This window comes from Gracilinanus agilis, chromosome 3 (genome assembly GCF_016433145.1).
Source record: "Gracilinanus agilis isolate LMUSP501 chromosome 3, AgileGrace, whole genome shotgun sequence".
Lineage (NCBI taxonomy): Eukaryota > Metazoa > Chordata > Mammalia > Didelphimorphia > Didelphidae > Gracilinanus > Gracilinanus agilis.
This window is the reverse complement of record NC_058132.1, coordinates 88,708,542-88,724,255: the sequence shown is the minus strand read 5'-3', so window position 1 is coordinate 88,724,255 and position 15,714 is coordinate 88,708,542. Positions and strand designations below refer to the sequence as shown.

Genomic DNA, 15,714 nt, shown 5'->3' with positions numbered 1-15,714 from the left:
TGATGTTTTTTTTGATATTAAACCATCCATGTATTCCAGGTATAAAACCCACCTAGTCATAGTGTTTGATCTTTTTAATATATTTGCTACAAGATCCTTGTAAGCATTTTGTTTAAATTTTTTTCCATCAATATTCTTTAGGGATATGTCTATTGTTTTCTTTCTGTTTTTGGTCTTCCTGGTTTAGGTATCATTACCATATCTGTCATAAAAGGAATTTGGTAGAGCATATCCCTCAGCTTTTTTTCTGAATAGTTCATGGAGTATTGGAATTCATTATTTTTTAAATGTTTGGTAGAATTCACTTATGAATTTGTCTTGCCCATGAGCTTTTCCCTAGATAGTTCATTGATGACTCATTCAAATTTTTTTTTCTGAGATGGGATAGTTTAAGTATCCAGTTTCTTCTTCTGATAATCTTGGCAATTTATAGTTGTTTGAGTATTCATCTATTTCACTTAGATTATCAGAATTGTTGTTATATAATTGGTGAAATAATCTTAATAACTATTTTAATTTTCTCTCCATTGTTTGGAATCTTGTCCTTTTCATTTTTTATATTGATATTTTCATTTTTGTCTGCCTTATTTTTTATCATATTGATCAGTTGTTTATCAATTTTATTTATTTTTCATAAAACCAACTTCTTGTCTTAGTGAAATAATTTTCTTACTCTCAATTTTATTAATTTCTCCTTTGATTTTCATGATTTCTAATTTGGTGTTTAACTGAGAGCTTTTAATTGGTTCTTTTTCTACACATTGTAAAAATTCTACTCAGTATTCCCTAAAATCACATTTCTGAGAGATGTATTCTCACATTTAGACTGTATCTTTTTGAACTGTTGCCTCTAAATCTCAAGAGTTATAATTTCAAAGGACCAACAAAATAATAATACAAGAATGGTTAGTATAAGACGTTCTTAGCATGTTACCAGTAATTTAACTTTTGAGGAGTAAATAATATCATGAATGGAAAAATTCAGATAAATTCAGAGAAGGTGGTAACAAAGAAAATAGCATCAGATTTTCATTAGTGGAAATGGAAGATATTCAGGGAAGTGGTATCATGGAATCTGACTTAAATGGAAATTCAAAGATCGCTTCTTCTTTTCAATAATATTTTCCCCATGTACATTTAAAAATAATTTTAAATATTCATTTTATAAAGTTTTGATATCTTAATTCTCTCCCTTCATTTCTTCCCTCCTTCATGAAACAGTAAAGCAATTTGATTAAGACTATACTTATACTATCATATAAAACAGATTCCCATATTAGTAATGTTGTAAAAGACATATAAAAATCCATAAATAAAAAATGAAAAATAGTTTACTTTGATCTGAATTCAGACTCCATCAAATTCAGACTGCATAAGTTCTTTCTTTTGAGTTATATAATGTTTTTCATAAGGAGTCCTTGAAATTGTCTTGGATCATTATTCTGCTGAGAATAGATAAGTAATTCATATTTTATCATCCTATTATATTACTGTTATTCAAAGGCTATAACCTCTTATAGGCCATACCTGATCGAGAATTTACTCTACACCATACTGAACAGTAGTTAAGTAGATTTTTTTTTAATTTTAGAAGAACTTTCTGCAATAAAGGCTTATTCAAAGATAACCTACCTAAAGGCCAATCTATTTTTTCAAAAGACATCATGTTCTAATTTGGACTGCTCAGTTTATTTAGAAAAAAAATCCCTTATATCTGTCCCTCTTTTATCTGATTCTCTGAATCCAGGGGTCTCTATATCCTAATTCCTCATCTTTCTTCTACTTAAACCTAAACATTCCCTTTTCCTCTCCTGAAATACTTCACTTCCTTGGGACAGAAATTTACTCCAACTTCCCTTCCCTTCTTTTGTATAATATTTAAAATAAAATTTATTGATTCATTAGGAGAGAGACAAGCTCAAAAAGAGGGAGGAGACACAGAGAGAAAGGCAGAGACAAGGACAGAAAAAGAGAATGACAGAGAAAGACAAGAGACACAGGGACCTAATGTGGCTTTTCAGTATATATAGTCAAAGAATATTAGAAAAATATTATGTTTTAAAAGGTTGTGATCACTAAGGGTGTACCTGGGACTATGGTAAACTGTCTTAAACATATCCTAGAATTGATTTAGATTCAGTTACACTTAGAAAAGTGTTTACAAAAAACTCACCACTCCACAGGTATAAAATACTAACATAACTAAACATATCTTCTCATATACAAAGATGGCCCATATGGAAAACAAGAAGTCAAATCTTTTAAAGAATTTTGGAAGAAAATTCCCAGTACTGTTTAAGAATAAAACCAAAACTCCAAAAGGATTTTAGAATGAATTTTATTAATCTGTACATCCAAGAAAAGAGACAGAAAATATGCATAGCTGAGCTCTACCTAAGCCTTTGTGAATTTTACATTATATATGGTTCAAACAAGGATAGAAGAACAAGAAACAAAGTGATATGCCTATAGTTTCCCAAAAAGAGCATGTGGGTTTCTTGATATGTATAATCCCAGGTAAATCTAAATATTTCATGAAACTTGGGCTAAGTCTTAAACACAAGCCTATGATAAGGAACTAAAACAAGACATGGGGAGGAGAGGAGATCCAATAGCATTCTCTGGCTCCTTTACACAAATTCTAGATTAAGCAATATCTAGATACACAGAGCTATATTCAAACCATATGATAAATAATTAGATTTTCCCATAACAAATTCCTCAGCATGATATAGCAGATAGAGTTTAGGTTTGGAGTCAAAAGACATAGATTTGAAATTTGATTATGCAGCTTACCACTCATGTGTTTTCAACCAAGTCACTTTCCTTCCTCACTGTCAAGGTTATCATTTGTATAATTAAGGCTTGGACTAATTGATCCCATTCATTTCCTTTGATATATACTAATGAAGGATTACCTATATTGTTATCCTTCTAAGTCCCTTTAACAATTTTAGTATTGACATTGGTGTATATGCCAAGGAAAGAACTAGAAACCAGACTACATGATTATCAATCAGGGAAATTAGGTATATTTTTCCCAAATGATTTTTCAGATAGAGGAAAATCTTACCTTTAATAAAAAAATAATATTTCTTCTGCCTGATCATAGAAGCTAGTAGGAGAAATCTAAAGGTATAGGGAATATACTTTGCTTTCAATATAATGAAAAATTGTTCTCAATTAGATATAAAAAAGAAGACTAAATGACTAACCAGAGTAGAGTGCATATTAAAATGAAATAAAATCTGAATCCGCTTTCTTCATTGGGGTTATATGATTATGCAATTTTATTTCCAAAATAATATGTAACAGTCAAAGAGAGGCATGTGGTTAATTCCTTTTTAAAAATTTTGTCCATTTTATTTTTACATTTAAAATATTTTCTAGATTATGTCTGTATATATTTTATTTTATAATACACATTTCTATGTTCATCATGCTGTGAAAAAAGATACCTATTGCTTACACTGGAGAAAAATACTTAGAGGAAATTACATGAAGGACAGCATGCTTCAGTCTACATTCATTTCCTTCTATAGCAGTAGATAGTTTTCTTTTGTCCTCAGTCCTTGGAGTTGATCTGCATCCTGGCATTGCTGATAATAGTTTTTAATCATAATTAGTCAACATATTTTGTTTGCTGTTACTATGTACAAAGTTTTGGTTCTGCTCACTTCATTTTTCATTGCTTCAGGTAAGTCTTTCTAGGTTTTTGTTTGTTTGTTTTTTGAAGGTCATCTTATTTGTCATTTCTTATTGTGCAATAGTATTCCATTACAGTCTGTCTCTGCTTTTTTTAAACTTTGGTTGTAGCATAATAAATTCAGTTCCAGACCTCTCCCTTTATTCTGTGTGTATCTCTTTGCTTTAAATATTTATTTTTATTACTATTATTATTATTATTTTTGTAGGCAGTGGCTCAACCAATTGAAAGCCAGATCTAGAAGTAGGAGGTCCTGGATACAATTTTGACCTCATACACTTCCTAGCTGTGTGACTCTAGGCAAGTCACTTAATCACACCCATTGCCAAGTCTTTGTCTCTCTTCTGCCTTCGAACCAATATATACTATTGATTCTTATATGCAAGGTAAGGGTTTTTGTTTTTTGTAATGTATTTCTTGTAGACAGAATACTGTGTGATTCTGTCTTTTAATCTATCCAGATATCCTATCCCTCTTTATGGGTGAGTTCATCCCATTCACATTCCCTTGATTTTATTTAAACCCTGTTTATCTTTGACTTCCTCATCTCCCTGTCTTTCATTGTTCACAAATATTTTCACTTCTGACCACCACCTGCCCAATCTCTTCTCCCTTTTATCCATCTTCCTCTTTTCTTATTCTTTCTCTTTCTTTCTCCAATTTAGGTCTAAAAAGAGTCTCAATGCCTAACTGCATGTGGATGTTATTTCTACTTGGTGAAAATTCCTATGAGAATAAAGTCCAAGAATTATCCACCTCTTTTACCCTCCAGTGTATTGATTCTTATTGACATCCTCATGTGAGATAGTTTACTCCCAATTTTCTTTCCTTTTCATTTCTCCCAGTGTTTTCTTTTTTCTAATCTTTGATTTCATTTTTCATTTTTTGTTGGTTCTCCTTATATCCATCCTACTCTATTGTCTCTGCTATGTATGTTCTTATTCACTGTATTAATAAAATTCTCAAGTTTCTTCCATACCTTAAGTATCCTAAGTAAATAAGGTGTCTAAGGTTCTTCAGGTATCATAAATATTTTAGGTATCTTAATTAGTACTTTGCATATTAATTCAATCAATTTAACCCACTTTAAATTATCACTAGAATTTTTTTTCTTTTGTGGTTGTTTGGAGGTGTGTTTGGGTAAGCTTGGAACATTCCTTACTTTGAGATCTTGGCTGCTGTGACTAATAACTATTATAGTTATACTACTACCTGAAGCTAAGATCACATTCAATAAGTTCTTGATCTTTGTTTACTTCATATTATGCATCAATTGCACATTCATTTTCTGAAAACTCCTACTTTTCCTCCATTTGCTTTTAATTTTTCACATAACATCTCTTTTTCTCTCTGCCACATTTTTTATCTCCATTCTTCCCTTTAATTCATATCCTTTTTCACTTTTTTTCAACTATTTAACACATATTTTCTATTTTTCTCCCTCTTGTCATGTCATTGACAATTAGAGAAAATAAAACTCTTCTTAAAATATGCATAGTTGAGCAATGAAAATTCTCCCATTTATCTTATTGAAAAATGTATTCTTTCATACTTGTCACTATAGATGCATTTTTGGCATTAACATCTCTCTAAGTACTAATTTCTCCTTACATTATTAAAATTTTCCAAAGTCATATATACATATTTGTGTAATCACCTTCAGGAGAATATGCCATAAAATAGGTGCTGTTTTCTAACAGGTATTTCTCTCAGAGAGAAAAAATTGTCTTTAGTGGGAGACATAAGAGAAAGAAAAGGAATGGATATAGTCCTTGGCAAGGTTAAAATCTCTCCAACAGACAAAAATTGTAAATGCTCAATATCATAAGAGTTTTTTCCACTAAGTACTGCATTAGGAAATTTGAATGGACACATGTGAATATTGCCCTATCTTATAGAAGAAGAACAGAACTAAGAATTAAATTTGGAAGGTTCCAATACAGAACTCAATAATGTGCCAGAGTTTAAAAAGGGCATTGTGATGTGACTTGGTATAAGAGCAGAGAGAAGTTTACACTATTCCTTTCAAGACATACCTCTCCCTGAGGAGAGGGAGAAAACCCTGCCAATAAGAGCAGTTAAGCAAGGGCAGAGTGTATACCCATTTTTTTTAATTGAAAGAGCCCATTGCTTTATTCTCTGTAAAAATGATAAATCAGGATTTCTTTATGTACAGTAGCTTTCACCCATGGAATTCCCTTACACTATCTGGAGGAGACCATAGACTTAGAGGCAGAGATATGTGTCATGTAACTTTTCTGGGCTATAAAGGGTTACGAGCTCTGCAGAGGTGATGATGGGGATATTCTTGTTCTCAGTGTGTGATATTTTCCTTATGGCTGATGATGACAACACACTTGGGAAACAAAATGAAGCCTGATATAACTAGTAAATGAAGTATAGATGATTTACTTTTTTTTAGTGTTCATTTGGAGTAACCATTTAAAGAATTTATAATACTTTCAGGTTCAATAGTATTAAGCAAATATTTATTGAGTATATGCTAGTATGCCTTGGGCTATGTCAAGTAGTTTAAAGGCCCTCCATAAGGGTCATCCAAAATGCTGAAAGCTAGAGTCAGAACATATTTAAAACATTTCAACAGTCATTCATGCTTGTGGTCACTCCATCTAAGTGACCTGAACATCCATTGATTCTACAATGACATATTTCCCTCAGAAGATTATTTCAGAGGTCTTATGTGTCTTAGCATTCACTCTTTTATGGGAGACTTGCTAATTTGATGATTCTGTTGAAGCAAATTCCTTACGTCCATTAAGTAATTTATTTGTTCCATAGACAAAGGAAGAGCTAAATGTTCAGGACAGTATCTTTCCTACTACAATTACTACCCCAAAAATCTAGAAAATTGAAACGAACAATATATATTTTAAATTTTATCTTCACATAGCCTTGGAGTGACTCAGTATCTTTGTCCTGAGAAGAGTCTCTGTATCCTGCTTCGGATCTGCTGGGTTTTGACACTGTAGATAATTGGGTTCATCAAGGGTGGAAAAAGAATATAAATATTACCCATAAGGACATGCACTATAGGGGAGAGGTGCTTGCCAAAACGGTGTACCATAGTTAGACTGATGATGGGAATATAAAAGACAAGGACAGCACAGATATGAGAGATACAAGTCTGAAAAGATTTGAGTCTTTCACCCCGAGATGCAATTGCTAAGACAGATTTCAGGATTAGAACATAGGAGATGAGGATGAGGACAGAGTCTAACATTAATGTACAAATGACTAGCCCCAATGCATAGAAGCTGTTAAAGCGAATGTCAGAGCAGGTCAGCCTGAGGAGGTCCTGATGGAGACAGAAGGAATGAGAGAGAACATGGGGCCGGCAGTAATTGAAAATCTTTAGACGGATGATAGCAGGAATTGTAAATAAGAAGCTCCTAATTATAATGGCTATCCCAATCTTGATTATCCTGGCATCAGTCAGGATAGAGGAGTAGCGTAGTGGGTTGCAGATTGCAATGTAACGATCGAAGGACATGGTGAGTAGGACAGAAGATTCCATAAAGGAAAGACTATGAATGAAGAAAGACTGGCCAATACAGGCATCCAAACTGATCTTGTCACTGAACCCCCACAGGATCCCCAGGACTGTGTGCACAGTGGAAATCCCCATGCATAAGTCGGTGAGGGCCAGCATAGCTAGGAAGTAGAACATGGGCTCATGCAGACTCTGTTCAGTCCGGATCACATGGAGAATCATGCAATTCCCAAGGAGAACCATGGCATAAATGGAGGAGAAGGGAATAGCAATCCACACATACAAATGTTCCAGGCCAGGGAAGCCTGTGAGGAGGAACATGGAGGAACTAATGTTGAACCCAGGTTGAGTAGACATGAGTACAGGATTCTCTTTTTTAAGTAAAATCAAGGACTACGTCCATGTCAAATTTAAACAATTTAAAATCTTCAATTTAAAACCACCCTTGTCCTATAATTTTAGAATAACACACATAGTTCTTCCTGAAAGATGTCTGAGGTGACATAATTAAGCAGCTTTATCAGATATATTTTATTTTACAAAGGAAAACAGCCATGTCACTCTCTGACTGGACAAGGGTATTGTTGCTTTTTATATATCCAAGAGTTCAATGCCTCAAATTCTCATTCTGGGCATGAGATAATAAAAACAACAACAGAAACAACAAAGATACTTGAAGAGGGCAGTTGTGAGACTTCACTACAGAGTTTAGAGCTGTCTTGGTATCAGGGATACCAGGGATTTTTCTCTGATGCTATAAAGGATGGGGCAGCTTGGAAGATTCAATTAAGCTACATGGAAATAGAAGTAGTTCTTCTCTTCAGTGCATTTAGAATATTTGGATATCCATAAGATGTCTTCCACAGAGGGAGTTCATTCCACCTTTGAGTGGTTTGTTTTCTTTCCCCAAGATCTCTCTCTTATTTTTGGTGCTTCCTAAAATTGCATTAGTTAACTCACCCTATATGATCCTACTCTTCTTTGGTCCCAGTATGAGAATCTCCAGTTTCTTTTGCTTCTTTTTCATGGTCAGAATGGAAGGAGGAGAAAATTTATGTAGGCTCCCATTAACCACTGGCCTCTAGTGCTGATCCCCTGGGATATTTATCTCATCTCCGCATTTCTCAGGGAAAAGCATGATACAATTCCCTAGTTTAAGACCTAGGCCCCACCTCATTCATTTAGAAATTCAATATGTCAAGGAAAAAATAATGACTGTTATGTTAAAAGTTGTTTTTGTTGAGTAATTTCAGTCACATCTGACTCTTTGTGTTCTCGTGATTTTCTTCACAGTTGCTGGGAGCATGAAGAGTCAGATATTCCTTGACATACTGAATTTCATATGAATGAGGTGAATCCTTCATGATTATTAATGCCATCCACCAACAGGTTTTTAAAAATTGAAATGTTACCACCAATGGTCACAGAATTGTAGGGAATTATTAGGAGGAAAAAATGTTTTGAATGTTACAGATTTTATTTTGTATTCTATATTTTATCGTTATTTCATTGTTTACTGTATTAAGAGACATACACATTATCAGAGTAAATGTTTTGTTACAAAAATTATATGCTTTAAAGTATTTTTTAGCAATCTCTAGCAAAAAAGTAAAATTTTTGGTGGTTATAGAAATCTAATCCCTATTTCTCATAGGTTCAAAGTGTTGACATTTGTATTTTTTATTTTCATGCTATTTTATAGGAATATTACTCACAAAAAATGAGAACTAGTTATATAAGAAATCCAGAACCTTCATAACTATTCATTAATTATGGAATTATATATATATATATATATAATGTTTACATTGAGAGCTGAATTTACATAAACATTTTATGGAAAAAGGTGGCTTTATAAACATGAAAAGATTACAAACTTCTCCCCTATTCTGGGCCCCACCTTCTTACTATCTTTTTCTTTCATTTCACGAAAAAACAAACAAACAAACCAAAACATAGGACTGGGCAAAAGTCTTTCTCATTTAAAAGTTGAGGTGTTTGAGAACATCTTTGACTATAAATGGGGAGAACAGATGATATAATGGAGATGTAACAAAATAAGAATTCTTGATTCCAAATGAATTCATTACTAACAATTATCTAGATAGAATAGGTGTATGGATAAGCATACCCAAGAAAAATTGAGAAAGGAGAAAAACTAAAGAGGTCAAAGAAATCTTCTCTATAAGTGACCCAAATTGTCCAGTCATCTAGGACTAAATCCATATTTTCTATTTAGAAGGATGGAATTTGGATGGGAAAACTGATCCTCTCAAACTCATCTCATCCAAGATACAGAATCATGTGAGAAAAGTAAAAGGAAACCCCATATAAAGCATTCAAATATTGAAAATGTCTTTCCCAGATTCTGGGCTTCAGTGTGTATCCATCAACAGAAACATTATTAAGAGATCAGAATAACTGACGGAAGAGTAGAAGGAGTGGTTGATTGACTCAATCAAATCTCCCACCCCTCTTAATGATGCTCTGTCTTAATACTTCAAACAGGTGGCAACACTTCTCTATTCAATCAATCATAAACTTTAGACAAAGTGTGGGGAAGTCCTTCATGAATTTAGATGTTTGTAATTTAGTGAACTGTAGTGAACTTAAAAATGGAAATCTGTTTTGGATTTGTTATAATCCATGGGGCTTTTTTTTAACTAATGAGCTAATTTGGAATTAGAGAAATCTGAGCATCTTTCAGGGTATTAGAGCCTTTAGCCATGTGGTCCTGAGAAAGAATCACTGAAGGGAGGCCAAGTGTCTTATCTCGGTCTCCATCATGCTTTTCCTATCTCCTCAGAATAGAAAAGAGAACATCATAAACTTTGGAGAATCAGAAAATTTGAACCTTCTCATCAACATCCTTCCATTACTCTTGTAACAAACTTATGATGGCAGTCTACACCTTTGGAGCTGAGTATAAACCTGATGAAATAAGGAAAATCAGATTCAAGGTTGTACAATGAGCCTAGCAGAAAAATTTCACCCTATTTAGAGTGAATGGCCAGCTAGCTGGCCCAATGGATAGAATGCCATATTCCTGAGTTCAAACTGCTTCAGGCACTTATTAGTTGTGTGCCCCTGAGCAAGTCATCTCATCCTGTTTGCCTCAGTTTCCTCTTCTGTAAAAATATTTGAAGAAGGAAATGATAAACCACTCCAGTATCTTTGCAAAGAAAACCCCAAATGGGGTCTTGACAAGGAGTCAGACACTAATGAAAACACCATCAACAACAATTTTAGGGCAGCTAGGTGGCTCAGTGGATAGACCTCTGGGCCTGGAGCCAGAAAGACTAGTTCAAATTGGGTTTCAGACACTTAATTTGCTATGTAACCTAGGCAAGTCACTTAACCCTGTTTGCCTCAATATTCTCATCTGTGAAATGAGCTGAAGAAGGAAATGACAAACCGCTCTAGTATCTTTGCCAAGAAAACACCAAATAGGATCACTAAGAGTATGACACATCTGATTCAACTGCACAACAACAAGATGCAAAGTGAATATCTTTAGGACCCAGGCAAAGGGACTTCCTGGAATTATATTGTTACATGTGTTCTAAACTTGAGCTCATTTTCCCTAAATGCTGTATATACTTGTGGGAAAAATGTGTCAGAGACTTTGGTAGAGGACAGGGGAGTTGAATGCCAGCACAATATATATTTAGTACTCTGCCAAACAAATCCCTCAAGAGGTAGAAGAGAATTCTAGTTCCCTTATTAGGTATACAACCCAGACAAAATCTAAATTACTGTAGCAGCATGTCCTTAAAATTGCAATGATTTATCCCTGGTCCCATTAGTAGTTACCAAGGAAAGCCATGCTAGATTTAAAAAAAAAAAAGATGAATAGAGACACAGTAGAATTTCCCTTTGGTTCCTTAGTAAATAAAAGTAACACCTCACAGTTATATAGCACTTTAAGCTCACAAACCCTCTTCCATTAAAAATGTAAGAGGTAGATAGTACAAGAAATATCACTATTTTAAATATAGGGAAACTAAGGCTCAAATAGATGAAATTGATTGATTTTAGTGTTATATTTGTTAAATGTGAGCTAAGATATAAAATTGTATTATCAAAGTAGACTAAATGATATAATGTATACCTGTCATGTTAATGTACCCATAAATTCCATGATTGTGTGCTTTTTGCTATTTTTAAAGGATAGGAGACATATTTTGGAAAGATTTCCACATATATCAGAAAAGATTAAGTCAGCTACATTGACTTGGAAATCACTCCTCAGTCTGGTATTTGAGTCATTCCCATATTTAATACTACAGAGATCATAGATAAACAGACTTGTACAAAAATATTTATAGCCACACTCTTTGTGGGGGCAAAAGAACTGGAAAATGAGGGTATGCCCTTCAATTGGGGAATGGCTGAACAAATTGTGGCATATGTTGGTGATGGAATACTACTGTGCTCAGAGGAATAATAAACTGGAGGAATTCCTTGTGAACTGGAAAGACTTCCAGGAATTGATGCAGAGTGAAAGGAGCAGAGCCAGAAGTACATTGTACACAGAGACTGATACACTGTGGTAAAATCGAATGTAATGGACTTCTGTACTAGCAGCAATGCAATGACCCAGGACAATTCTGAGGGACTTATGATAAAAAAAAGCTACCCACATTCAGGGGAAGAACTCCAGGAGAAGAAACACAGAAGAAAAACAACTGCTTGAAATTTGGGTTGATGCAGACATGATTGGGGATGTATACCAGAAAGGACCACACCAATGCAACTATCAATAATATGTAAATAAGTCTTGATTGATGACACATGTTAAAAGCAGTGGCAATGCAAATGGGCTATGGGAGGGGGGAGATTGAGGGGGTGAAAGGGGAAAGTAAAAACATGAATCGAATAACCATGGAAAATCATTCTAAAAATAAAAAAAAAATTCTACTAACACAATAACTCTAGTCCAACTATTAATAATATGGAATCAATGATACATGTAAAAACCAGTGGAACTGTGCGTCGGCTATGGAGTGGGAGGTTTGGGGGATAGGAAAAGAGCATGAAACATGTAACTATGGGAAACTATTCAAAATTAAAAATTACATATATATATAAATATATATAAAAGAAAATACAAAAGAAAAAGAAAAGAAAAGCAGGGATTGTTATTTCCATTGCCCTTGTTAGGATTTTAAAAGAGTGATTCCATATGTGTAATTTAAAAAAATATATTTTATACTGTACTTAATTGCTTAAAATAGAAAATTCTCATTCAAATATAAGTAGGATAAGCTGCATATGAAACTGTGAAATTAATTGCTGATAAGCATTTATTAAGCATCTATTGTGCAAGGAAGTAGGGATGAAAAAACAAAAAAGAAAAAAAGTCCCTGCTTCAAGTAATTTACAACCTACTGAGAAAAGACAATATACAAACACAAACAAGCACACACAAACATATACATACATATACACAGTATACACACACACACACACACACACACACACACACACACATGCACAAGATGAAAAAATGAGGGAGGGTTCCTGATAGACAAATGGTAAAGAAATCAAGGAAGAACAAATTGAATGCAGCCAGTTGGGAAATGAAGACACCTTTTAGCACTATTCTATAAACTTAGTTTTTAAATACATATAGTAAGTTAAACCAGTTACTTTCATAGTTGCCATTGTTTTATGCATTTTCTTTTAAATGCTTTGATTACACTTTTTATATATATTTTTAAAAAAAATATTATCTCTCAGCTCCCATTCAAATTCTTTCCCCTTTGAAATTTAAAAAAAAGAAAGAATCCTTTTTAATAACAAAGCTTAGCGAAGAAAAACTAATGCACACATAGGTTATGTCTAAATATGTGTTTCTCATTCTTTACCCTGAGTCCATCACCTTGGGAAGTAGGATACTTGTTTCTTTAATTGTCCCCTACAGTTGTAGTTCATTGTTGATTTGCATTATTGTTATTACTGCTTAGAACATTCTCCTTGTTTTTTGTTCACTTTATATTACTTCAAATAACTCTTTCTAGGTTTTCTTATGATCATCTTGACTGCCATTTCTTATGGCACAATGGTATTCCATTATATGCATATACTGTTATTTGTTCAGCTATTCCCCAAAGAAGGAACATCCCTTCAATTTCCAGTTCTTTGCTCTCTCAAAAATTGATGCTGATGGTTTTCCTAATATTAAACCATCTCTGTATTCCTGGTATAAAACCTACCTGATCATAGTGTATGACCTTTTTCATACTTTGCTATGAGATGCTTGTAAGTAGTGTGTTTAAAATTTTTATATCACTATTCTTTAGGGATATGTCTATAATTTTCTTTCTGTTTTTGGTCTTCCTGGTTTAGGTATCATCACCATATCTGTAATAAAAGGAATATGGTAGAGCATCTCCCTTAGCTCTTTTTCTGAATAGTTCATGGAGTGTTGGAATTCATTATTTTTTAAATGTTTGGTAGAATTCACTTATGAATTTGTCTTTTCTATGAGCTTTTCTATAGGAAGTTGATTGATGGCTTGTTCAAATTTTTTTTCAAGATGGGATAGTTTAAATACTCAGATTTTTCTTCCAATAATCTTGGCAATTTAGAGTTGTTTAAATATTAATCTATTTCACTTAGATTATCAGATTTGTTGATATATAATAGGGCAAAATAATCCTAATAACTTTTAATTTTCTCTTCATTGTTTGGAATTTTGTCCTTTTCATTTTTAGGTTGATAATTTCATTTTTGTCTGCCTTGATTTTTTATCAAATTGATCAATTGTTTATCTATTTTATTTATTTTTTCATAAAACCAACTTCTTGTCTTATTAGTGCAATAATTTTCTTACTTTCAATTTTATTAATTTCTCCTTTGATTTTCATGATTTCTAATTTGGTGTTTAATTTGGAGTTTTTAATTAGTTCTATTTCTAGACATTGAAAAGCTCTAAAAAACTCCACTCCTCAATGCTCCCAAAATTCATATTTCTGAGAGAATTATTCTCAAATTAAGGCTGTATCTTTCAAACTGTTTCCTCTAAATCTCAAGGTTCATAATTTCAAAGGACCAAAAAATAATAACACAAGGGCATATAACGGATAGTATGAGATGACCTTAGCATGTTACCACTAATTTAACATTTGAGGAGTAAATAATATCATGAAATGTATGAATGGAAAAAGTCAGATGAATTCAGAGAAGGTGGTAACAAAGAAAATAGCATCAGGCTTTCATTAGTGGAAATGGAAGATATTCAGGGTATTTGGTATCATGGAATCTCACTTGAATGGAAATTCAAAGGTCATCTCTTTTTTTCAATGATATTTACTCCCAGTACATTTTAAAATAATTTTTAATATTCATTTTATAAAGATTTGAGATCTATATTCTCTCCCTCCATTCCTTCCATCCTCCATGAAATGGGAAAGCAATTTCATTAAGATTATTCTTGTGGTATCATGGAAAATAGATTCCCATATTAATAATTTTGTAGAAGACATATATAAAATCAAAAAAATCCATAAATAAAAGTGAAAAATAATTTGCTTTTATCTGAATTCAGACTCCTTCAAATTCAGACTGCATAAGTTCTTCTTTGGAGTTGGATACTATTTTTCATCATGAATACTTGAAATTGTCTTGGATCATTGTTCTGCTGAGAATAGATAAGTAATTCACATTTTATCATCCTATTATATTACTGTTATTCACAGGTCATAATCTCTTATAGGTCATACCAGAGAATCTACTCTAAACCATACTCAACAGAAGTGAAGTAGCTTTTTTTTTTAATTTTTTGAAGAACTTTCTGCAATAAATGCTTATTCAATGATTACGTAGCTAAAGGGCAATCCACTCTTTCCAAAGGCATCATGTTCTAATTTGGACTGCTCAGTTTATTTAGAAAAAATCTTTTTATATCTGCCCCTCTTTCATCTGATTCTCTGAATCCATGGGCATCTGTATCCTAATTCCTCATTTTCTTTCTACTTGAACCTAAATATTCCCTTTTCCTCTCCTGAAATACTTCTCCTCCTCATGACAGCACAACTACTCCAACTTCCCTTCCCTTCTTTTGTATAATATTTAAAATAAAATTTATTGATTCATTATGAAAGAGACAAACCCAAAAAGAAGGAAGAGACACAAAGAGACAGGCAGAGACAAAGACAGAAAAAGAGAATGACAGAGAAAGACAGGAGACACAGAGACCTAATGTGGCTTTTCACCATATATACCTCAAGAATATTAGAAAAATATTGTTTTTTAAAAGGTTGTGATCACTAAGGGTGTACCTAGGACTATGGTAAACTATCTTAAACATATCCTGGAATTGATGTAGGTTCAGCTATACTCAGAAAAGTGTCTACAAAAAACTCAGCACCCCACAGGTATAAACTACTAACATAACTAAAAATCAAAGATGTCCCATATGGGGGGGGGGGGGAAAGTGAAATATTTTAAAGAATTTTGGAAGAAAATTCCCAGTAATGTTTAAGAATAAAAC

The 15,714-nt window shown here is 33.1% G+C and overlaps 1 protein-coding gene across 1 annotated transcript; it reads right to left on the bottom strand.

Annotated features, from left to right (window-relative positions):
- Positions 1–6,629: 6,629 nt before the first annotated feature.
- Positions 6,630–7,574, bottom strand: LOC123238699 (olfactory receptor 51V1-like). Its single transcript, XM_044665906.1, has one exon. The coding sequence runs from the start codon at positions 7,572–7,574 to the stop codon at positions 6,630–6,632; it is 945 nt and encodes a 314-aa protein (XP_044521841.1).
- Positions 7,575–15,714: the final 8,140 nt, after the last annotated feature.

What these genes read in the sequence shown, in the direction of transcription:
- LOC123238699 (XM_044665906.1), bottom strand. Translation starts at nt 7,574, where the DNA reads ATGTCTACTCAACCTGGGTTCAACATTAGTTCCTCCATGTTCCTCCTC.